General features: G+C 45.4%; 1 protein-coding gene across 1 annotated transcript in view; it reads right to left on the reverse strand.

Annotated features, from left to right (window-relative positions):
- Positions 1–24,805, reverse strand: part of cps1 (carbamoyl-phosphate synthase 1, mitochondrial) — a 132,269-nt gene that overhangs the window by 97,002 nt on the left and 10,462 nt on the right. Inside the window, exons 2-20 of the mRNA XM_041844701.2 lie at positions 23,035–23,144; positions 22,608–22,752; positions 21,392–21,481; positions 20,958–21,014; positions 20,627–20,719; positions 20,413–20,502; positions 11,639–11,767; positions 11,141–11,247; positions 10,429–10,570; positions 10,044–10,121; positions 9,760–9,858; positions 9,070–9,165; positions 7,116–7,305; positions 5,214–5,371; positions 4,635–4,763; positions 4,121–4,265; positions 3,251–3,461; positions 1,935–2,133; positions 1,501–1,677 (exon numbers count right to left, since the gene is read on the reverse strand). Coding sequence (XP_041700635.1) covers positions 1,501–1,677; positions 1,935–2,133; positions 3,251–3,461; positions 4,121–4,265; positions 4,635–4,763; positions 5,214–5,371; positions 7,116–7,305; positions 9,070–9,165; positions 9,760–9,858; positions 10,044–10,121; positions 10,429–10,570; positions 11,141–11,247; positions 11,639–11,767; positions 20,413–20,502; positions 20,627–20,719; positions 20,958–21,014; positions 21,392–21,481; positions 22,608–22,752; positions 23,035–23,144 — 2,445 coding nt within the window. The remainder of the gene's footprint in view (positions 1–1,500; positions 1,678–1,934; positions 2,134–3,250; positions 3,462–4,120; positions 4,266–4,634; positions 4,764–5,213; positions 5,372–7,115; positions 7,306–9,069; positions 9,166–9,759; positions 9,859–10,043; positions 10,122–10,428; positions 10,571–11,140; positions 11,248–11,638; positions 11,768–20,412; positions 20,503–20,626; positions 20,720–20,957; positions 21,015–21,391; positions 21,482–22,607; positions 22,753–23,034; positions 23,145–24,805) is intronic.

The raw sequence follows: 24,805 nt of genomic DNA on the forward strand, positions 1-24,805 counted from the left end.
TATTTTAATATTGTTTTTATTTATTTTTTATTCTTCAAGCTCTGTCATGTTGGTTGTTGATCATTGCTCCCGAGTGGCGCAGCGGTCTAAGGCACTGCATCTCAGTGCTAGAGGCGTCACTACAGACCCTGGTTCTATTCCAGGCTGTATCACAATTCGGCCATGATTGGGTGTCCCATAGGGCGGCGCACAATTGGTCCAGAGTAGGCCGTCATTGTAAATAAGAATTTGTTCTTAACTGACTTGCCTAGTTAAATAAAGGTTAAATAAAAAATAAAAAAATTGCTAGACAGCCATTTTCAAGTCTTGCCATAGATTTTCAAGCCAATTTAAGTCAAAACTGTAACTAGGCCACTCAGGAACATTCAATGTCGTCTTGATAAGCAACTCCAGTGTACATTTGGCCTTGTGTTTTAGGTTATTGTCCTGCTGAAAGGTGAATTTGTCTCCCAGTGTCTGTTGGAAAGCAGACTGAACCAGGATTTTGCCTTTGCTTACCTCTATTCCGTTTATTTTTATCTTAAAAAAAAACTCTGTGGTCCTTGTCGATGACAAGCATACCCATAACATGATGCAGCCACCACCCTTGAAAATATGAAGAGTGGTACTCAGTGATGTGTTGGATTTGCCCCAAAAATATTACTTTGTATTCAGGCGATTAAAGTTAATTTCTTTGCCACATTTTTTGCAGTTTTACTTTAGTGCCTTATTGCAAACAGGATGCATGTTTTGGAATATTTGTATGATGTACAGGATTCCTTCTTTTCACTCTGTCATTTAGGTTAGTATTGTGGAGTAACTACAATGTTGTTGATCCATGCTCAGTTTTCTCCTATCAAAGCCATTAAACTGTTTTAAAGTCACCATTGGCCTCATGGTGAAATCCCTGAGCGGTTTTCTTCCTCTCCAACAACTGAGTTAGGAAGGACGCCTGTATCTTTGTAGTGACTGGGTGTGTTGATACACCATCCAAAGTGTAATTAATAACTTCACAATGCTCAAAGGGATAATCAATGTCTGCTTTTTTTTTTTACCCATCTATCAATATGTGCCCTTATTTGTGAGGCATTGGAAAACCTCCCTGGTCTTTGTGGTTGAATCTGTGTTTGAAATTCACTGCTCGACTGAGGGACCTTACAGGTAATTGTATGTGTGGGGTACAGAGATTAGGTAGTCATAAAAAAATCATGTTAAACACTATTATTGCACACAGTGTGAGTCCATGGAACTTATTATGTGACTTGTTAAGCACATCTTTACTCCTGAACTTATTTAGGCTTGCCATAACAAAGGGGGTGAATACCTATTGACTGAACACATTTCACCTTTTCAAAAATGTCTACAAACATTATTCCACCTTGACATTATGGCGTATTGTGTGTAGGCCAGTGACACAAAATCTAAATTTAATAAACTTTAGATGCAGTCAGTAACACAACAAAATGTGGAAAAGGTAAAGCGGTGTGACTACTTTCTGAAGGCACTCTGTGTTGTCTCTACCTTGGCCAGGGAGAAAACCCGTGTGCTGGAGGGTACAGCCAGCTCCTGTTGTAGGTCCTGCTGGGCAGACCAAGGCTTGTTGAGGGGCAGGCGGGGCATGAAACCGTCCACAGAGGGGTGGCACATCCTCAGAGCCTTCTGCATGCTCTCCTCAAACGTACGCCCCACCGCCATCACCTGAGAGGACACGGGAGAGGGAGAGAGGTTAAAACAAGAAGATAAACAGACAGGCAGGTTTTATTTAGAGTAATCACTCCCTACATCTACTAATGGAAGGTAAACTGAACAGAAGTATGTCAAGATTGAGTAGGCTAAGGCTATCCCTGAATCCCAAATCAACCCCTAGCTCCTACCCCCTAAGCACTACGTGTAGATAGGTGTGAAAGCAATATGGTAGTAGTCCCCTTGAAGTGGCGAGTGTGTGTGTCCCGTACCTCTCCGACACTCTTCATGGAGCTGCCTATCTCTCGGGACATGCCCTGGAATCGGTCGAGGTCCCAGCGAGGGATCTTAGTGACAATGTAATCCAGGCTTGGTTCAAAACAGGCTGTAGTTTTCTCTGACACCGTGTTCTTGATCTCTGGCAGAGGAATGCCCAAAGCCAGCTTGGCTGCCACAAATGCCAGGGGGTAACTTGAGGGAGCATGGAGAGTGAGTTAGGGGAGAGTTGAGATACTGTTGTACTGCAATGTACTGTGATACTGTACTTTAGACAGACCCTATGGGCTCTGGTCAAAAGTAGTGCACTATGTAAGGAATAAGGTGTCATTTGCAACTAGATCTCAGTTCCCCTTCGATATTCAATGTATTTGATGGATGAACATCAATTTTTCTTTTTCTTTTTTAAGGGGTAGATCAGCTTTAATATTGCAGCTAGATTGTGGCTTCTATCAATGTAATTGTCTGCATCATTTCCAATCCCCCATTACATATATATATATATTTTTTGTTTTGTAAATATATATATATATTATTTTAAATATATATATTTTTAAATATATATATATATATTATTTTAAATATATATATATTTTATATGTTTTCCTTCTTTATTGTTTTCCCCTAACCCTACCACCCATCCCCTAATTGGAGTAAACTAATTACAATTACAGCTGGTTGAGAGAATGCCAAGAGTGTGCAAAGCTGTCATCAAGGCAAAGGTTGGCTATTTGAAGAATCTCAAATATAAAATATATTTTGATTGGTTGAACACTTTTTTGGTTACTACATGATTCCATATGTGTTATTTCATAGTTTTGATGTCTTCACTATTATTCTACAATGTAGAAAATAGCAAAAATAAAGAAAACCCCTTGAATGAGTAGGTGTTCTAAAACGTTTGACCGGTAGTGTATATTTTCCTTCCATTTTTGACGCATTAATTCTGCGTGGTTACAGGGTTAAAACAGAAACCAACTCAAAGGTTAACAGTTTAGGCATTCATTCCGAGTGGTTAAGGTTATGGCTATGGTTTGGGGAAGGCTCTGCAAACCAACCAACCTCATAACATCAAGTATTCTCACGGCTTGCTAAAGCATTTTCAACTGCCGTAGCGCAGTGGTCTAACCAGCGCACTTTGGCTCCAGGCATCACGAGTTCGCGCCCAGTGCTGGGCAATAATTTTTATTTTATTTTGTTAGCGCCGAGGAAGGCATATGTCGATGTTCTCAGGACCTTTTCAAGTGTCCGAAATTGAGCTCTATTTCTAGTGATCAGGCTGGCCATTTGTGAGGCAGAACAAGCGTCTTACCCGGTGGCCTTGGATGCAAGCGCAGAGCTGCGTGAGAGGCGAGCGTTGACCTCTATGATGCAGTACTCTAGAGAGCCAGGGTGAAGGGCGTACTGGATGTTACACTCCCCCACGATGCCCAGGTGACGCACTACCTTGATGGCTGTCTCACGCAGCATGTGGTACTCCTCATTGGACAGAGTCTGGCTGGGGGCCACCACAATAGAGTCACCTGGGGGGAGAGAGAGTGGACAAACAGACCAATGAGAGGATAGAGTGGAAAGAATGTGTACCACTTGCCGTGTGGTAGCAGAGAGAACAGTCTATGACTTGGGTGGCTGGAGTCTGACAATTTCTAGGGTCTTCCTCTGACACCACCTGGTATAGATGTCCTGGATGGCAGGGAACGTGGCCCCAGTGATGCCAAGCAGTTGCCATACCAAGCGGTGATGTAGCCAGTCAAGATGCTCTCAATGTTGCAGTTGTATAACTCTTTCAGGATCTGAGGGCCCATGCCAAATCTTTTCAGCCTCCTGAGGAGGAAGAGGCGTTGTTGTGCCTTCTTCACGACTGTGTTGGTGTGTGTGGATCATGTTAAGTCCTTAGTGATGTGGACACTGAGGAACTTGAAGCTTTCAACCCGCTCCACTACAGCCCTGTCGATGAGGATGGGGGCGTGCTCGGCCCTCTGTTTCCTGCAGACCATGATCAACTCCTTTGTCTTGCTGACGTTGAGGGAGAGTTTTTTGTCCTGGCACCACACTGCCAGGTCACTGACCTCCTCCCTATTAGCTATCATGTTGTCTGTCTCGTCGGCTGTCTCGTCGTCTGTCTGTCTCTCTCTCTCTCTGTGTCTGTGTGTGTGTCTGTGTGTCTGTGTATGTGTAATACCTGTGTGAATGCCGAGGGGGTCAAAGTTCTCCATGTTGCAGACAGTGACACAGTTATTAGCGATGTCCCTGACTACTTCATACTCCACCTCCTTCCAACCCATTAGAGACTTCTCCACCAGGATCTGACAGCTCATTGCCAGGGCCTACAGACATACACACACACACAGACAGGCACACACACACCAGTTAGGACCAGGGCTGTGTTCAGTAAGCACAAAAAGAGAGAAAACTGTCTGAAATGGAGCGAAACAGGGAGGTACTATCCAAACTTGTCAAATAAGATTTTACTACATTCATTTCATTTTCTTAATAAAAGCTTGTTTTCGTTTTCTATTTCAAAACTTTTTGTAACAATTTGCTACATTGTGACCGCCTGAACACAACCCAGCATTCATGATTAGGCTAACACTGAATTGATCTTTGACCGACTGAGTAGATTGAGTAGACTGTTCATATGGCCCATCCTAGCCTGATTGAATGGGTCTTGTACCCTCATCAAGTCTTGTACCTACCTTCCGAGCAGTCTCCTCCAGCTTGTCCTTGTTGGCACACAGTCCTGAGCCCAGTCCACCCAGGGCATAGGCAGAACGCAGCATGACAGGGTAGCCTATCTGATCCGCTGCCGTCAGGGCATCTGCCACCTATAGGAGAAACAACGTCATTACATTACGCTACACTATTCAACTCTGCAACTTACCAGACCTGGGTTCAAATACTATTTGAAATAATTTCAAATCCTTTAGCTGTGCTTGATTGAGCTAGACAGGCTTACCGGACCACTAGACAAGTCCTGGAACTGCAAACGCTACCCATTTGGCACTCTGGGAAGGTTAAAATCAAAATATTTCAAATAGTATTTGAGCCCGGGTCTGCACCTTACACCTATAAATGCCTACACTTGGGTTGAATCTCAAATGTCTTTCCTCATGTCCTTTCCTCCGTCCTCTCATCACCTCCTTTTCACAAAAAGGAGAGAGGATGCAAGGAAAGAGGGAAGACTTTTGAGATCTACCCCTGATGTGAGGTTGAGAGCGAAAAACTAAATCAGAACATTGTTGTTGATGTTGCTTTTGTTTGTCCAGAAGCCTCACCGTCTCGACAGCGAAGCTGGGAGCGATCTTCTCGTTGATCTCGTTGAGCTTGTCAGCGAACAGCTGTCTGTCCTCAGTAGCCATAATGGACTCTACAGGGGTCCCCAAAACCTTCACCCCATACTTCTGCAGTACCCCACTCTGGAACAACTCCACTCCTACACATACAGACACACACACACACACACACACACACACACACACACACACACACAGACAGACATAGAGACACACACACACAGGGAAACACAAACACACAGGGAAACATGCACACACGTGAGCAAACATATGGGAGAATGCATGTGACTTTTTGTGTTCACGAGTGTATGTGTAACAGTCAGGTAGAAGGCACATATATTCACAAACATACACCTCCACCTCTGCACTCACCACAGTTGGGAGCGATCTGTCCTCCAACGGGTAGCAGTATACCGCCACACACACCACCCCCCACCAGAGTATGTGAGCAGAGTTGAGCGGTCGGAAATCCTGCTCATCGCTCACGGAGCGGTGCGCTGGCGCTCCATGTCCTTTCCAACCGCTCTACTAAAAACCGCTCCTCGGTCACAGGAAAAACAACTGCCACTCCAAATTCGCTCCATTCATTAAAATCACAATTTAACCAACACCCATCTATTTTTGTGACTACCTGGACCTACCATTTGGTTTTTAAGTATTGAAACCAAACCATATGATTTGAATGAAAAGTATTTTAATAAACATGAAAAGAAGCGCTCATCATTTCAAATAGGCTACATGTTATATTAAAACAGCACATAAAACACTAAATAGGTCAGGAGAAGGAACGAATATGAATTATTTAGGCTACATTATTAGCCTATTATTTCAAAGCTATAGCCTACAAATAAAGAAATTGTGAAGCATTTGTGAGCGCGACACACTAGGCTGGCAGGAACATTAAACGCTCAGCATTTAAACAACATTTTGTTGTATTCAATAATTATAGTCTATAAATTGTGCATACAGGCTGTGACTTACTTATTAGAATTCAATAAAAATGAAAGGAAAAATGCCTTATTAGGCTTAGTGCCTTTGAATTCACGTGTAGAAAACGATGGTCAGAGTCTGGCTTCAGGCTCATGCGATGGTGCCTGGAGAGCAGGCCAGCAGCGGAAAATACCCTCTCCGTGCATGCAGAGCCACTGGGGATGCTAAACACCCTTTGGGCCACTCTTGCCAGGCTGGGCAGGGATGCAGAGTTGTTTTTACATTTTTCTATAGGTAGGCCTAAAGGGTTTTAGGCAAAATAACCCTATCAAAACAGAAAGCTCCTTGAAAGAGGTAATATGTCAGGCCTACTGGGCCGAAATCAATGATAGCCTATCGTATAGATAATAGAACGAAAATGAATTAAACTTAAGAGATCCGATTGTTTGTTTATAAATACTTTTCTACAATGACACACTTCGTTCCTTTCTGTTAGCATGTGCACGTAGTCCACCATCATGCTTTCGGGATACGTGTCTTTTCAGATTCCACAGTGATTATTTAGTTGTGGACACCACATCACCGCACTCCCTCTCTTGCTCTTGGTCCTCCTCTTTGTAAGTCACCTTGATTTTGCACCTGTGTGTTTTATCAGGATCTTTATGAAAATATTTAGCGAACTCCATCACAGAAGATAAAGCAAGAAGCTATATCAGCACACAGTAGTCTACAAATGTAAGCTGGGCCGGGCATGGCCTGAGCTCGTGAAGTGAAATGACTGCTACTGGAGCGGAACTGGAGCGAAATTGGAGCGGGCGAGAAGGCCAACACTCCAGCCTTTGGGAAACTCGCTCCGCGCTCCAGTCAAATTGGGCACGCTCCAAACCAGCTCCGCTCACATACTCACACACACACACACACACACACACACACACACACACACCCCTAACTCACCACAGTTGAGAGCGGTCTGTCCTCCCATAGACAGCAGGATGCCGTCAGGTCGTTCGGTCTTGATGACCTCTGTGACGAACTGAGGCGTGACAGGCAGGAAGTAGACAGAGTCAGCTTGTTTAGTCCCCACCTCGTTTGTCTGCACCGATGCTATGTTCGGATTCATCAGCACCGTCCTCACGTTCTCCTCCTGGAACACACACTCGCAAGGAGGGAAGACACACACACACGCAAAGAACATACACACACACACACACACACACACACACACACACACACAAGGGACACAGAAATGTTGATGTTCGTTTTGACTGAAGACATTTGTGGAGATTGTCATACACACATAGCCTGGTCTCAGATTGTATTCTCTGCTATCATGACAATGACCATAGGAGTTGGCTGTACAGCACAAACAAACCAGGCTAAAAAACAAGGCAAATACAGTGCATTCGGACAGTATTCAGACCCCTTGACTTTTCCCACATTTTGTTACATTACAGCCTTATTCTAAAATGGATTAAATAAATGTTTATCCTCATGAATCTACACACAATACCCCATAATGAAAAAGCGTAAACAGGTTTTTAGAAAATTTCGCAAATGTTTTACAAATAAAAAACAGAAATACCTTATTTACATCGAAATTGAGCTCAGGTGCATCCTGTTTTCGTTGATCATCCATGAGATGTTTCTACAACTTGATTGGAGTCCACCTGTGGTAATTTCAATTGATTGGACATGATTTGGAAAGGCACACACCTGTCTATATAAGGTCCCACAGTTGACAGTCCATGTCAGAGCAGAAACCAAACCATGCGGTCAAAGGAATCGTTCGTAGAGCTCCGAGACAGGATTGTGTCGAGGCACAGATCTAGGGAAGGATACCAAAAAATGTCTGCAGCATTGAAGGTCTCCAAGAGCAAAGTGGCCTCCATCTTTCTTAAATGGAAGAAGTTTGGAACCATCATGACACTTCCTAGAGCTGGCCACCCGGCCAAACTGAGCAATCGGGGGAGAAGGGCCTTGGTCAGAGAGGTGACCAAGAACCCGATGATCACTCTGACAGAACTCCAGTGTTCCTCTGTGAAGATGGGAGAACCTTCCAGAAGGACAACCATCTCTGCAGCACTCCACCAATCAGGCCTTTATGATAGAGTGGCCAGACGGAAGCCACTCCTCAGTAAAAGGCACATGACAGCCCAGGGACTGGGAGACTAGTCAGGATCGAGGGAAAGATGAATGGAGTAAAGTACAGAGAGATCCTTGATGAAAACTTGCTCCAGAGCGCTCAGGACCGGGGTGAAGGTTTACCTTCCAACAGGACAACGACCCTAAGCACAGAGCCAAGACAATGCAGGAGTGACTTCGGGACAAGTCTCTGAATGTCCTTGAGTGGCCCAGCTAGAGCCCAGACTTGAACCCGATCGAACATCTCTGGAGAGACCTGAAAATAGCTGTGCAGCGACGCTACCCATCCAACCTGACAGAGCTTGAGAGGATCTGCAGAGAAGAATGGGAGAAACTCCCCTAATACAGATGTGCCAACCTTGTAGCGTCATACCCAAGAAGACTCAAGGCTGTAATCGCTGCCAAAGGTGCTTCAACAAAGTACTGAGTAAAGGGTCTGAATATTTATGTAAATGTGATATTTCCGTTTTTTATTTTTAATACATTTGCAAAAATGTCTAAAACCCTGTTTTTGCTTTTTCATTATGGGGTATTGTGCGTAGATTGATGAGGGGAAAAAACGATGTAATTAATTTTAGAAAAAGGCAGTAACGTAACAAAATGTGGAAAGATTCAAGGGGTCTGAATACTTTCCGAATGCACTGTACATGTGAGGCTCTGCTTCTTTGTTTGTTGTAAGTAACTATTAAATGTTTTATTAACTTTTGGACAAGCTTGATCTGATCTGGTTCAGCCTCTCCTGACTGGCTCTCCTAGGCCCTCTCACCTTCATGGCTTTGACAGCCTGTGATCCAGAATAGTCAAACTCCCCAGCCTGACCAATGGACAGACCTCCAGACCCCAGCACCAGCACCTTGGAAACCTGCATCAAGAAAAACACAAGGACACATTAATAATACAGAATTAGCAGTGCTTGACTTGGGCAGGAGCTCACCGGAGCGGAGTACCAACACCTCAAATGTTCTACTGCTCGAGTTCCTACACCTCTTATAAATATTAGCTCAAAACTATTGTGGAGTTCCTGCACCTAAATATAAACAGTAACAGCACCTAAAATGAGTACCGACACCTATTTCAATACAAGTCAAGCACTGAGTATGAGTACATACATATTAGTATGTTTATGTTCATATAGTGTACATCACAGGAGGTTGGTGGCACCTTCATTGGGGAGGATGGGCTCGTGTTAATGGCTGGAGCAGAATCAGTGGAATGGTATCAAATACATCAAACATATGGTTTCCATGTGTTTGATGCCATTCCATTCGCTCCGTTCCAGCCATTATTATGAGCCGTCCCTCACCAATGACCCTGGCATTTCTAGCGCCATGCTCTTACCAACTGAGCCACGAAGTAGAATCGCACATGAAAAATGCACACAGATTTTTGGCCCTCTATCTTGATGAAGTACAATGATTTTTTACTGTGTTGTACATTTCATTAGTTAGTATCTTACCTGAGTCCTAGGTGGGATAGCAGGCTTCTTGGGCATGACTGACACAATGTTGGCCTCCTTCCCCTTCTTTATCAGGGATATGAATGCATCAAATAGGAACTGCAAAAAAACAGACAGTGAATTTTAACTATGAATCACAGAAAGGATAGTATTGTCTGACTTCCACTGTGGACTGTCCATCCTCTGCAGCAAAAAGCCTGTCCACAACAGGGGCTTATAATGGATGCAGTGGTGTTTTGCAGTGATCATTGGTTTAATTGTAGCCGTTTGTAGAGCAGCTTTACCTCAGTGTCTGTAGGTCCTCCTTTAGCCTCTGGGTGGAACTGAGCCGTGAAGAACGGCTTGGTGTCGTGCATGATGCCCTAGGACACAACAAGAAGATACAACAAACTTAGTCGTTCAGAACTTTGTAAAAAAACATAGCTATAAACTTAGGTAGAGGGTTCACTTCATCTTTATTTAACCAGTATAATCCATCCATTCGGTAACAATGTTTGTTTTCTAGGTAGTACGGAGCTAAGTCAAATAAATACAACTGAACCTAATCATTCAAAACAATCATGCTGTATCTATCACAAAACCCAAGAGTGTGTTTCGTGTCGTCGGTGGCCTATGCTCCCTGAAGAGCGATGTGCCCCCTAAATAAGAAATTAAGAACACAAAGCAGACTTCGTTGGTTCCGTCGTTGGCGTTAACAAACAGCGGGCTCCATCCAGGTGGTAGAGAGGTGCTGTCAATGCCGTAACCATGGTTCTGGGCTGTGATGAAGGCCTGGCCCGTCATCACATTGAGTACAGGCTGGTTCTGACCTCTGGAGAACAATAAACATAATTACAAAATTACTTAGCATCCACAGACTTAGAGGGCCAGTTTCCCAGACCCAGATAAAATCTACTCCTACACTAAATAGAATGCTAAATAGAGTATCTCCATTGAAAGTGCTTTTCAGTCCAGAATTAGTCTTAAACTAGGTCCAGGAAACCAGCCTTTAGAGTTCTAATATCTCTTCAATTCCCCTAAGGTAGAGGGTTAACTTCAACAGAGCAAGACCCTAATGATGAAAGAATCAGCTGGCAAGAAGGACGCTAATATGTGTCCTGCAATTAGGGCTGTGGTGGTCATGGAATTGATCAGAGAGCCTTCAAAAGGGGGGCCGCAAGCCGCCAGTTGCCCATCCCTGGGTTATAGGGACAATAGAGCCCTGAGTACCAGGCCATTAGCGACATGATGATAGTTGGGTACGACCAACGCATGTCCAGAGTGCATAAGAGGAGAACACCGTGACTCAACGGTCACATGAAATTTTACTGCGGTCATGTCTCATGACTGCCGGTAACATGGTCACCGCAACAGCCCTACCTGCAATGCATGTGTAGTTTACCTGTTACCCATGGGCAGTTTGTAAGACTGGGCCCCTGCAGCCAGTGCTGTGATCTGGTTGCCCATACAGATACCAAAGATAGGCTGTGGCCGGTCACTTTCCAGGACCTAGGGATGAACAATACAGCCAGGGAGGTGGTAAAATGATGGGGAATAGACCAGAGGGAGAGCAATAATAAGAATAATGTAGTCAAATTAAACCACTTTACAACCAGTTTACAACAAGTAGTTTACAAGTAATCAAAAGGCGGCCAGCACTCACTAATAAAGTATGACTTAACTGTATTTTGAGCAATCACAACACAGACGTTGCTCTATAGTGCAATGGGCAGCTGGTAGTGGTACCTTGCGGACATTTTGGATGAAATTCCATCTGGCAATGCTAACATCTTTTATCATGGTAACACTTAACACTTAAATGGTTTTATAAGTCCTTTAAACTGTTCTCTTCAGCTAATTCTCTTCCCTCTGTAGTGCAATGGGCAGCTGGTAATGTTACCTTGCGGACATTCTGTATGAGGTCTCCTGCCAGAGAGGGATCCCCAGGGCCGTTGGAGATGAACAGGCCATCATACTCCAGACTCATCAGGTCCTGGTTCCAGGGCACCAGATGGACCTCTGCCCCACGCTACAGCACACAGACAGACAGACAGAAGACACTTTTTATAATCAATTCTATTCATGCTGCTATTAGTGACTAGCCCAGGGTCAGTATCTAGGGTACTCTAAAATAACATATTTCAGTCTTTATTTCACACTCAAACCCACAGGGTCATACTGTAGTCTAGGGCTGACCCCAATTAGTCGACTGTTTGGTCGTTAGGCTGTTTGTCGACTGAGATTGTTTTAGTCGAGCAGTAACAAGTATATATATATTTGCGCCCATCTCAGTGAACTAATCCATTGCGGAGGCCTAGACTAAAAGCCCATTTCTGCTTTATCGGAAAATGTGGTCGGAGGCTCCATATGGAGGGTGTGACGCAATTGCAGTGCCTCCAGAGGCATGCAAAGGCCAAATCGAGCTCCATACCGCATCGCCATGCGCCTCCCAAACATTTTAATGCGGAGGGCTCTATATAGCTCCGCATTGACATGATTGGTTGACGGTAGGTGGGGGCATTACATCCTTTACAAACACAAACTCACTTCCTTGACAATAGCTCTGCACTGCTCTGCAAAGCACAAGAAGTATGAATACCCAGACTTCTGCGGAGGCCATCGCACTGTAAATGCTGTATGGCCAATGCAGATGTTGGATTGACCATGCACCCAGACGCACAATGCACTTCTCTCTCCAGAATGCGCTCTCTCCCCCCAATTTATGCACATTAATTGTTTCATAACGTCATTGTGTGAATTGTTTGCGTTTGATTGTTAGTGTGACGAGTACTGAGGATACGAAGAGGTAGGACGCAGACATCAACAATGTAAAGGTTTCCTTAACACTGAGCAAGAGAACAACAAAGAGCGAGTACACGACATGACACTAACAATCACACACACACACAACACAACACTGAACAGTCCAGGGCTATATAGGGGTGGTGATGAGATGATGAGGTGATGAGGTGCAAGTGCGCTGGATGTGATTAGGGTGCGTTGGGTTTCCATTCCGGTGTTGCCGAGGTGGTGCGCTCAGACCGGTGGCTCAGTAGACCAGCGAATCAGACGCGCGTCTCCTGCCGGTAGAAGTCCCGAATTAGTTTGGGGTCCAGAACGTCCCCAGCTCCTCTCCTCAGGACCATACCCCTCCCAGTCCACCAGGTAATGGAGCCATCCCCCACAGAACCTGGAGTCCAGCAGGTCCCTCACCGCATACGCCGGACTCCCGTCAATGTCCAGAGGTGGGGGAGGGGGGGGCGTACCCCGGGGGACGGCATCCGCCAGAGGACCAGGAACCACCGGCCTGAGGAGAGACACGTGAAAAGTGGGTGAGACACGGTAGTGAGGGGGAAGGAGCAGCCGGTACGATACCTCATTTATCCGCCAGAGGACCTTAAACGGCCCCACAAACCGGGGGCTCAGTTTCTTGCAGGGCAGGCGGAGAGGGAGCTTTTTTGTGGACAGCCAGACACGATCACCAGGCTGGAATACGGGCACCTCACTGCGGTGGAGGTCGGCTTGGTCCTTCTGCCGACGAATGGCCCTCTGGAGATGGACATGGGCGGCGTCCCAGACCTGTCCGGCTATGCGGAACCACTGGTCGACAGCGGGCGCATCGGTCTGGCTGGGTGTCCAAGGGGCCAGGGCCGGCTGGTACCCCAGGATGCACTGGAGGGGAGTGAGCCCCATGGAGGAGTGAACGAGGGAGTTCTGGGCATATTCTGCCAGGGAAGAAACCACGCCCTCTCACCCTGCCGGTCCTGACAGTGGCAACGAAAAAACCTCCCCAGTTCCTGGTTCATGATTCGGCATGATTTGGAGAACCGATCTATGACCACCAGGACTGTGGTGAAGCCGTCAGAACGTTGGAGGTCGGTGACAAAGTCTTTGGATAGGTGTGACCAAGTTCGCTGAGGCACTGGGAGAGGAACTAGTTTGCCTGCCGGGACGTTCCGAGGTGTCTTCGTTTGGGCACATACGGAACAGGAGTTGATATAGCGGGAGACATCAGTAGCCAAGGTGGGCCACCAGTATTCTTATGAGAGAGAATGTAGGGTGCGCGTCATACCGGAGTGTCCTGCCGTAAGGGTGGTGTGCGCCCAGATCAGCAGGCGGTCACGGACCCTGGTGGGTACATACACACGCCCCGGAGGGGCGTTGACAGGCGCTGGGTCCTCCTGAGCCGACAGGCGGATGTCTTCGTCCACATCCCAAACGACAGGTGCCACAATGAGAGACGGACCCCCCAGATCCTTCCTTTCTCCGGTATGGTGCATCCTGGAGAGTGCGTCGGCCTTCACATTCTGGGATCCTGGGCGGTAGGACAGAATAAACTGAAAACGAGTAAGAAATTGGGCCCACCTGGCTTGACGTGAGTTCATCCGTTTCGCTGCCCGTATGTGCTCCAGTGAGAATCCGGAATGGATGGACTGTGCCCTCCAGCCAGTGTCTCCATTCCTCCAGAGCGAGGACCACCGCCAACAGCTCCCTGTCTCCAACTCCATAGTTCCTCTCTGCGGGGGTAAGCTTTTTAGAGAAACGGGGATCCATTTTCTCTGGCTTACCTTGCCGCTGCGAGAGGACCCCACCCACACCCTCCTCAGATGCGTCCACCTCCAGGATTAAAGGACAAGCTGGATCTGGGTGTTTTAGGAGGGGCGCTGTGGTGAACCTCTCCTTCAGCCTCTTGAAGGCAGCGTCAGTCTCTGGGTTCAAGGCCAGCTTCTGAGGCCCACCCTTAAGGAGAGAGGTGAGCGGGGCGGCTATGGAGCTGAAGGACCTGATGAAACACCGGTAGAAATTTGCGAAGCCTAGGAAGCTCTGTAGGCCCTTGATGGTGGTGGGGACTGGCCATGACCTGACGGAGTCCGTCTTCGCTCTTTCCATGAACACCCCCTGAGGACTGATCCTGTATCCCAGGAAGGAGATGGCCTGTTGGTGGAATTCACATTTCTCCCCTTTCACCAACAGGCTGTGTTCCCGGAGGCGGAGTAGAACCGCTCGGACGTCCCTGACGTGCTCCTCGAACGTAGCCGAGTAGATCAGGATATCGTCGATGTACACCACCACCTGTCTACTCAGCATGACTCGGAACACGTCATTGACGAAGGACTGGAACACGGAAGGTGCGTTGGCGAGGCCGTAGGGCATGACGCAGTATTCATAGTGGCCTGAGATAGTGCTGAATGCAGTCTTCCACTCGTCTCCTTCCCAGATTCAGATCAGGTTGTAGGCACTCCTCAGGTCCAACTTGGTAAAGTACCGGGCCCCTCATAGCTGCTCGATGGCCGACGGAACCAGAGTGAGGGGTACCGGTACTTGGTGGTGACTGCGTTCAGCCCCCGGTAGTCAATGCAAGGCCTCAGTCCTCCGTCTTTTTTGTCCACGAAGAAGAAGCTGGCGGAGTAAGAGAGTTTCAGGGTCTCTGCCACATACTTCTCCATGGTCTCAGTCTCCGCTATAGAAAGGGAGTAAATGCGAATCTTCGGGGGGTGTTGTCCCTCCAGCAGGTCAATGGCGCAGTCCCAGGGCCTGTGAGGAGGGAGACACTTAGCCTTGGAGGCAGAGAAGACATCGGAGAGATCTGCGTACTCACATGGAATGTTGGGCTGGAGGGCGGATTCCGGACTCTCCACTGACGTGGAACAACAAACCACCGGCAGGCAGGTCCTCCGGCATGAGGGGGACCAGGCTGTGATCCTCTTGGTGCTCCAATTGATGGTGGGGTTGTGTAGTCTGAGCCAGGGCAGTCCCAAGAAGTTCCGGTGAAGGGGTGACGTGACGATGTGGAAGGACAGCTCCTCGTGGTGCTCCGGTAGTGTGGGAATGGTGATGGTGATGGGGAGAGTGACGTGCATAATGGTGCCTGATCCGAGTGGTTTATTGACCAGCGAGGTGACGTGTAACGGAGAAGGCAGTGGCACGGTGGGCAACCCCCATTCAGAGACCAGCTACCTATCGATAAGGTTCCCCGCTGATCCAGAATCTATCATTGCCGTGGAAAGCGAAGAGAAGGAAGAACCATTCACCGTTAGGGGAACTAAAAGGTGATGACGGAACACTGACAGAACGGCGAAGGGAGTCATACTGCCTAGATAGCGAGCCACCAGGAGATCTGTGGTCCATGGTGGTGCTACCCACCTCCATGGGTGAGGACTCGGAAGCAGGGCGGCTTCCATAGTTCAGATGGGGTGAGCGTCGAGGCTCCGGGTGGTGTTGGGAACGCCGTCGGTCTCTCAACATGTCGTCGAGACGAATGGACGTGGCGATGAGTGTATCAAGGTCCATCTCGTTGTCCCGACATGCGAGTTCCGTCGTGATGTCCTCCCGTAAGCCTCTCCTGAAGGCTGTGCGCAGAGCATGCTCATTCCAGCCAGAAGACGCCGCCACCGTGCGAAAGCTCAGGAAGTACTCGAACGCTGCCTCCTCTCCCTGGTGTAGCCGGAGGAGACGCTCACCCCCGTCCTTTCCCTCCGTGGGATGATCGAACACCGCCCTGAATCGATCGAGGAAGGTGGAGTAGGGAAGCGCTGCGGCCTCACCTCCTTCCCAGACTGCCGTGGTCCAGTCTAGCGCCTTTCCCTTCAGTATCGAAATCACCAGCGCTATCCTGGCTTGGTCTGGTGGTCCAGATACAGTGAAACCTGTAGCAGGAAGCATCTACATTTCGTCGTTTTCCCGTCATAGCGCTCTGGCAGGGCGAGGGGTCCCTCAGACGTTGGTGATAGCACAGGAGGAGGTGGACTAGGTGCACTCGCCGCTCCCTGAGGTGGAACCGGAGCGATGGTCAGTTTATGCAGCGTTTGAAGCACTTCCTGCATGGAGGCGTTCAGCTGGGCAATCTGCTGCTGGTGCTGGTCGAGGTGCTGGGAAACTCCAGGAGGATTACCTGCTGCATACATCTTCGTTTGGTGTGTGATTCTGTGACGAGTACTGAGGATACGAAGAGGCAGGACGCAGACGCAGGAATCAACAATGTAAAGGTTTACTTAACACTGAGCAAGAGAACAACAAAGAGCGAGTACACAACATGACACTAACAATCACACACAACATAACACTGAACAGTCCAGGGCTATACAGGGGTGGTGATGAGATGATGAGGTGCAGGTGCACTGGAGGTGATTAGGGTGCGTTGGGTTTCCATTCCGGTGTTGCCGAGGAGGTGCGCTCAGACCGGTGGCTTAGTAGACCGGCGAATCAGAGCGCCAAAGGGGAGCAACGGGAGGAAACGTGACAGTTAGTGTATATCAATTCCCCATTACATGCAGTACCTGTCAAAAGTTTGGACACACCTACTCATTCCAGGGTTTTTCTTTATTTTTAATATTTTCTACATTGTAGAATAATAGTCAAGACATCAAAACTATGAAAGAACACATTTGGAATTATGTAGAAACCAGAAAAGTGTTAAACAAATCAAAATATATTTGAGATTCTTCAAAGTAGCCCCCCTTTGCCTTGATGACAGCTTTGCACACTCTTGGCATTCTCTCAACCAGCTTCATGAGGTAGTCACCTGGAATGCATTTCATTTAACAGGTGATCCTTGTTAAAAGTTAATTTGTGGAATTTAGCCCTATTGGGTCAAAGACAAAGTCCATATTATGGCAAGAACAGCTCAAATAAGCAAAGATAAACTACAGTCCATCATTACTTTAAGACATGAAGGTCAGTCAATACGGAACATTTCAAGAACTTTTAAAGTTTCCTCAAGTGCAGTTACAAAAACCATCAAGCGCTATGATGAAACTAGCTCTCATGAGGACCGCCACAGGAAAGGAAGAGACAGAGTTAACTTTGCTTCAGAGTTCAAGTAACAGACACATCTCAATATCAGCTGTTCAAAGGAGACCGCGTGAATCAGGCCTTCATGATCAAATTGCTGCAAAGAAACCACTACTAAAGGACACCAATAATAAGAAGAGACATGCTTGGGCCAAGAAACACGAGCAATGGACATTAGACCAGTGAAAATCTGTCCTTTGGTCTGATGAGTCCAAATCTGAGATTTTTGGTTCCAACCGCCGTGTCTTTGTGAGATGCAGAGTAGGTGAACGGATGATCTCCACATGTGTGGTTCCCACAGTGAAGCATGGAGGAGGAGGTGTGATGGTGATTTGCTGGTGACACTGTCTGTGATTTATTTAGAATTCAAGGCACACTTAACCAACATGGCTACCACAGCATTCTGCAGCGATACGCCATCCCATCTGGTTAGCGATTAGTGGGACTATCATTTGTTTTTCAACAGGACAATGACCCAACACACCTCCAGGCTGTGTAAGGGCTATTTAACCAAGAAGGAGAGTGATGGAGTGCTGCATCAGATGATCTGGCCTCCACAATCACCCGACCTCAACCCAATTGAGATGGTTTGGGATGAGTTGGACCGCAGAGTGAAGCAAAAGCAGCCAACAACTGCTCAGCATATGTGGGAACTCCTTCAAGACTGTTGGAAAAGCATTCCTCATGAAGCTGGTTGAGAGAATGCCAAGAGTGTGCAAAGCTGTCATCAAGGCAAAGGGTGGCTATTTGAAGAATCTCAAATACAAAATATATTTTGATTTGTTTAACACTTTTTCGGTTACTACATGATTCCACATGTGTTATTTCATAGTTTAGATTTCTTCACTATTATTCTACAATGTAGAAATTAGTAAAAAAATTAAGAAAAACCCTGGAATGAGTAGGTGTGTCCAAACTTTTGACTGGTACTGTATATCACCAGTAGTACATTTACCATTAATTCCTATAATTTCTAATCTACAATGTTTGTTACTTTGGTTATGGTAATTTATTTTAATGAATTCAATATTATTATTCCAGTCTTCCCGTTCTCATTATCGGAGTGGACAAATTATTTGCAGAGTGCACAACAAATGCTACACTACGCTAAACAAGTTTTGGTTTATTTCATTCCATTTACGAGTTTTGTCAATTTAGTAATTGTCTTTTGTTTGGAGCGCTCCTGTCCATGTTGAGTAAGGATGCGCACACATAGAAGTAGACCTATAGGCTACCTGACCTGCGCGCAAATGTAGGCATATAAATGTGCCCATTTAGGGATCTGATAGTATTTCTGATTGGCTTAACTAATGACCTGTGGCGCTGCTCAAAGTAATGTTTTCTTCACCTCAAACAGCAAGCAAACTAAGTCTGTTTTTACATCCATTGAGAATTACAATAGTTCCTCAATGTATTTTTAAAATCTTTCCAGCTCTCTCCCTTTCGATAACCACTCAGCGTGAAAGGGAAAAATGTCATGCTCTGATCCAATGGAAACGTCATAAAATAAGCCTACCTGATTACTTCTTATCAGTGCTTTACTTGGACTGAAATAGGTTCCGGTACTCATTTTGGGTGCTGGTACTGTTCATATTTAGGTGCAGGAGCTCCACAATACTTTTGAGCTAATATTCTATATGAGGAACAGGAGCTCAAGCAGTAGAACATTTGAGGTGTCGGAAGTCAGCCCTGTTGAGCTCCTGCCCAAGTCAAGCACTGCTTCATATGCCTTGCGCAAATAGCCTACAGCTGTGTCTGTCCCGAGCTCACTGGCACGGGAAACTCTGAGGGCCAAGGATAGTTGATACAATGTTTCAAGTTTGTTGCAGACAGGCCATGTGTAGCCAATGTGATTTATAGGATATGTATTTTTATCAGGATATTTTCTACCTGCAGGCTGCAATGTTTTTATTATGTAGGCTATTTTTACATAGTTGTTAATGGCAATAGAAGTTACTTTTTAGGTTTGTATCATTTTCATTTAGATTTGTGCTGTTAGAAAATGAGACGAAGTGCAATGTTTTCAAAAGGTTCTTTAAACCACTGTAATCGGAACTGGTGCAATAGCCAAAAGTAAAACATCAGATTCATTAGTAGTGGGTCTGCACTCAAAAAGAAGATTAGAAAGAAGTTATGTTATGCCTCAATGAATAAAAAGGCAGAAAATAACAGAAAATCTCATTTTTGAGGGCGGACCCACTACTAATGAGAACTGTAACGCTGGGGACTTGACAGACAACATTAAGACTTATGTTAAGTTGACTATGTTAGAAGGCGTTAAGGACTGTAGTGCTGTCTCTACTACCTTCTCCTCCTGTAGCCACTGTCCCAGGGACTTGACAGAGTTTTGATTAACCACATGACAATGATTTTGAGATATGAAGATGTTATTATAAATGAAATTAAACTGTTTTATGAACATTTGCATATGAAAACCATAACTGGCAGGCAGATCGGTAGAAATGGTAAGATAAACTGGCATTCCACATGAGAAAGGTTGCAGACTGCTTGTGTAGCCTATTACCGGCAACTTCAGGAAAGTATTGGCAGAATCTGCGAAAGCCAGCAGGAGTGGGAGGAGAATAGTTGGGTCAGGTTTTTTTCTTCTGGTAATCTAGATATATGATGCCCTCTTGAGGCATTTGTCTTATTTCATCAAACCCTAAGGTGTAAGCATCAGACAAGCTCAATGCATATAGTTAATTTTATTTAAAACACATAAGGTGTGTCTATATATGGAAAAATACACGTTTAAAAATGTCAACCAATCGATTGGTCAAAAGAACAGACCAATATTTTTTTTTGTCGGGGACAGCCCTACTGTATTGTAAGTTGTATCATCTACGGACTGCTGAACTATCTCCTCCAGTCTCGCATTCTCACCTTAACAAGCAGCCTGATTATGTTGTGTTTGATGCCACAGTCAACAGCCACCACTTTGATGAGGTTACCTTTCCCAAACACTCTGGTCTCCTGGAAACATACAAGAACAATGAGAGGATATCATCATCATCATCAATAGGGCGGAATATGTTTTGCAGCAGAATCATATCCATAACAACAGAAGACATTTTATCGTATAGCAGTCAGAACAAACCTTTGTTGAGACTTCTGCTACAATGTTCTGCTGGTTAGGGTCTGATATCTCCATTGGATGGCCCTCAAACTCTATCTTCCCCAACACTGTACCCTGGTCACAAGACAAAGAGACATATTTTCTGTAAAAGAAAATGCTTTTTATTTTCTTCAAGAGGACAAATAGTCATGTTTCTTTAAATACAATCAGAGTAAAGCAGTAACAAGACTAGCTTCCTGTCCAGGGAATGTACTTGTACATCAAGCTGCCTCAAGCTACAGAGACAGGAGATAGGCTCCTGCCTTATAGGCCATTCTGGCTCGGACAAGGCTCACAGTAAAAATACTTTTACCTTGTCTCTGATGATCTTGGTCAGCATCCTAGTATCCACTCCAAACAATGCAGGGACCTTTCAAACAATATGAGAAAATACTAATTGCCAGTTGACAACATTAACATTGCAGTAAGACTTGTGCTGTTAGAAAATGAGTCGAAGTGCAATGTTTTCAAAAGGTTCTTTAAACCACTGTAATCGGAACTGGTGCATTAGTCAAAAGTAAAACATCAGATGCATTAGTAGTGGGTCTGCACTCAAAAAGAAGATTAAAAAGAAGTTATGTTATGCCTCAATGAATAAAAAGGCAGAAAATAACAGACAATCTCCTTTTTGAGGGCGGACCCACTACTAATGAGAACTAACGCTGGGGACTTGACAGACAACATTAAGACTTATGTTAAGTTGACTATGTTAGAAGGCGTTAAGGACTGTAGTGCTGTCTCTACTACCTTCTCCTCCTGTAGCCACTGTCCCAGGGACTTGACAGAGTTCCAGTGGCTGTACTCATGACTGTAATCCTGCACCAGGAGTCCAGATACCTGCAGAAACCACAACAAAAACCAAACATGAGTCACAACACAAACCACACTTGAGTTATCAACCTAAAAAAGCTGTTCTTTATTTCCTCTGTAAAGAGTATGAGACCTTGTAAGATGCACTTTAAATACCCTAAAATTTGACTTGACTAACAGTGAAACAAAGGAGTTGCCAACTTTAAAACATAGCATAACATAACACTGCTATCATCCTCTTTTACCACTTCACCAAATGTTTCCCAAACATTAGACTACTATTCTGGCCCTCCCTTCTATTTATTTCAACTCTTCATTTCGCAGCTTTTCTCTTTTTGAATTACACTCCGACATTGTCCTTTTTGCCTCAGTGGATCAACGTTAACTTTTTCAGCCCAAATTCCCAAAATTATTTGGCAAGCGTACAGTTAGGCCCTAAAGTTTAGGCTTAGGGTACACACTAACGCGAGATAAAAAATAATGAAAGTAAAACCTCAATGTAGGCTACAGATATAAATTGCACAAGAATTATACATTTTTTTGTGAATTTTAGCCCCTTTTTCTCCCCAATTTCGTGATATCCAACTGGTAGTTACGATCTTGTCTCATCGCTGCAACTCCCCCAATGGGCTCAGGAGAGGCGAAGGTCAAGTCATGCGTCCTCCGAAACATGATTCGCCAAGCCACGCAGCTTCTTAACACACTGCTCGCTTAACCCGGAAGCCAGCCGCACTAATGTGTCGGCTTGCAGGCGCCCGGCCCGCCACAAGGAGTCGCTAGAGCGCGATGAGCCAAGGAAATCACCCGGCCAAACCCTCCCCTAACCCGGACGACGCTGGGCAAATTGTGGGGCTCCTGGTCACGGCTGGCTGTGACACAGCCTGAGATCGAACTGGAGGCAGTAGTGGCGCCTCAGCACTGCAATGCAGTGCCTTAGACTGCTGCGCCACTCGGGAGGCCCCAGAATTATACTTAAAAAAATAATGATTATGCATTGTTTTCTCTTTATTGAACCTGCCCGCCAACCGCCCACCCTTCATCCACACAATATTTCATGACCCTAAACCCGTCCGCCCCGTGGATATAACCACGAGGACTGCGGGTTATGAATCAACCCACACATCACTAACACACATATACACAGCAGACCGACCTGTATCCGGTCTGACTCGATGTTCCTTCTCAGGCCCAGCTCATCCAGCTCCTGAGTGTTTGGAACGCCATAGTTCCCCACTATGGGGTAGGTCAGGGTCAGGATCTGACCTCTATAGCTGGGGTCAGTCAGAGCCTCTGGGTACCTTTAGAAAAGTGTAGTTATTATACATATACATAGGTAGTCTGTGTGTGCTGTAGCCAACTCCTATGGTTGCTGTCATGTTTGGTATGAGAGTGACCATAGGAGTTGGCAAGACCGGTTACCTGTCCCCTGGTCAGGACAAAAGTGTCTCACCACAATGTAAACATATTGTGATCCATGCACCTTAGCAATGATGATGACTGACTATTAATTGTAAGTCGCTTTGGATAAGAGCGTCTGCTAAATGATGTAAATGTAAATTTAGACAAGACTGATCTCTTACCCCACCAGGCCGGTGTTGAAGACCAGCTCCCCGGCAGCAGAGTGTTCATCCCCAAAGGAGAAGCCCTTCATCCGGGTACCATCCTCCAGGACCAGGTGGGCTATCTGGGCCTGGGAGCGAGGAGGTCAAGGAGGAGGGTGGAGGAAGAGGAGGAGGAGAGGGACAAGGAAGAAGAAGAAATAATAGCATTATACTCAACTGTCGGAAAGCTTTGGTAAATGACTCTCACATTAGCCTACACACAGTACAGGACACATCCAAGAGTTGGACTGGTAATTGGGCTACTGAGTAAATACAATAACTTGGTGGGAAAACTACTATGAAACAGTCACAGACATACTATAAGGCAGTGGCACATTTGTATATTACAATGACCCTTTTGTTAATAATTCAATAGGACCAGGCTAAAGTAAAAAAGTAAGTAGCCTTGCATGAGCCTTAGCTTGTGCTAGCTGGTACAGCTCATAGGAGCAGGAGCCTATGTACAAGTACACCCCCTGGACAGGACACTATTATATCGCAGGGCCTTAACCCCAGTCTCTCTTTAATGCTGAGTCTCAAGCAGAGATGCATCAGATCGAACTCCCAACCTTCCAATCTTAGGACGGGCACTCTAATCACAAGGCCACTGAACCAGGCTATACAGTGCATTCAGAAAGTACTCAGACCCCTTGACTCTTTCCATATTTTGTTACGTTACTAACAGTGTTCCGTACACATTTTGCGTAACCGCGTCATTCTAACAAGGCTGAAATGAAAACTAATGGGACTGTAGCGACTCTGTTGGCAGGGCGGCAGGTAGCTTAGTGGGTAAGAGCGTTGTGCCAGTAACCGAAAGGTCGCTGGTTCTAATCCCCGAGCCGACTAGGTGAAAAATCTGTTGATGTGCCCTTGAGCAAGGCACTTAACCCTAATTGCTCCTGTAAGTCGCTCTGGATAAGAGCGTCTGCTAAATGACTAAAAAATAAAAAATTAAATAAAAAATATATATAAATAAAATCAAAATCCGGGGTGTAAACTACGTTTCTATTCAAGCGTTGATTGACATGGTAATGGACCAATAGTATTCGAGAAAATATGGAAAAAAACTCTTGACACTGTACGTTACATCGTGACGTGTCACAACGTAACGTACGGCACACATTATACAACTCATCGTGTGCCGTACAGTGTCTTTCCACCAGGGGTAGCGCTTCTCTCGCAGATTAAAACCATGCTTAACCATATAATAGTACACTCGTAAGAAACCTTCATTTTTTATGATTTTCGTTTAAATGAGCATTAGCATTAATATTATTATGGCTATTATTAAACACATTTTTCATGAGTAGGGTGCTAATAGTAATGTGGTCATCAATAACACAAACACTGAATCAATCAATAATGAATTGCATAAGACTTTAATGTGCAGAATCTTAAAAAGAAAACCACTGCGCCAACCTCTGATCTGCATTTACACAAGCAAACCAGTCACCTGCTGATGTTTTTTGCTCTCACGTTTGCTGTGTTAGGTTTTTAATTTTTTTCATGCAACAGAAATTATTAAGATAGTGCCAAGGAAATGGACTCACAAATGTGGATATCATTTCCATGTAATCCAACATAACGTTATTGAAAGAGCAGGTGTTCATGTACACTCAGTATATATGATGAAGTGAGAGGACAGAGGTGAGTTGGTGTTACAAATGTTGTTAGTTGTTATATTACTTTTTTATATTAATATTGTTGCTTTATACAGTAATTTACTAACGTTAAGTCGTTTATAAAAGTA

The sequence above is a fragment of the Coregonus clupeaformis genome, chromosome 23, assembly GCF_020615455.1.
Source record: "Coregonus clupeaformis isolate EN_2021a chromosome 23, ASM2061545v1, whole genome shotgun sequence".
In the NCBI taxonomy this organism is placed as follows: Eukaryota; Metazoa; Chordata; class Actinopteri; order Salmoniformes; family Salmonidae; genus Coregonus; species Coregonus clupeaformis.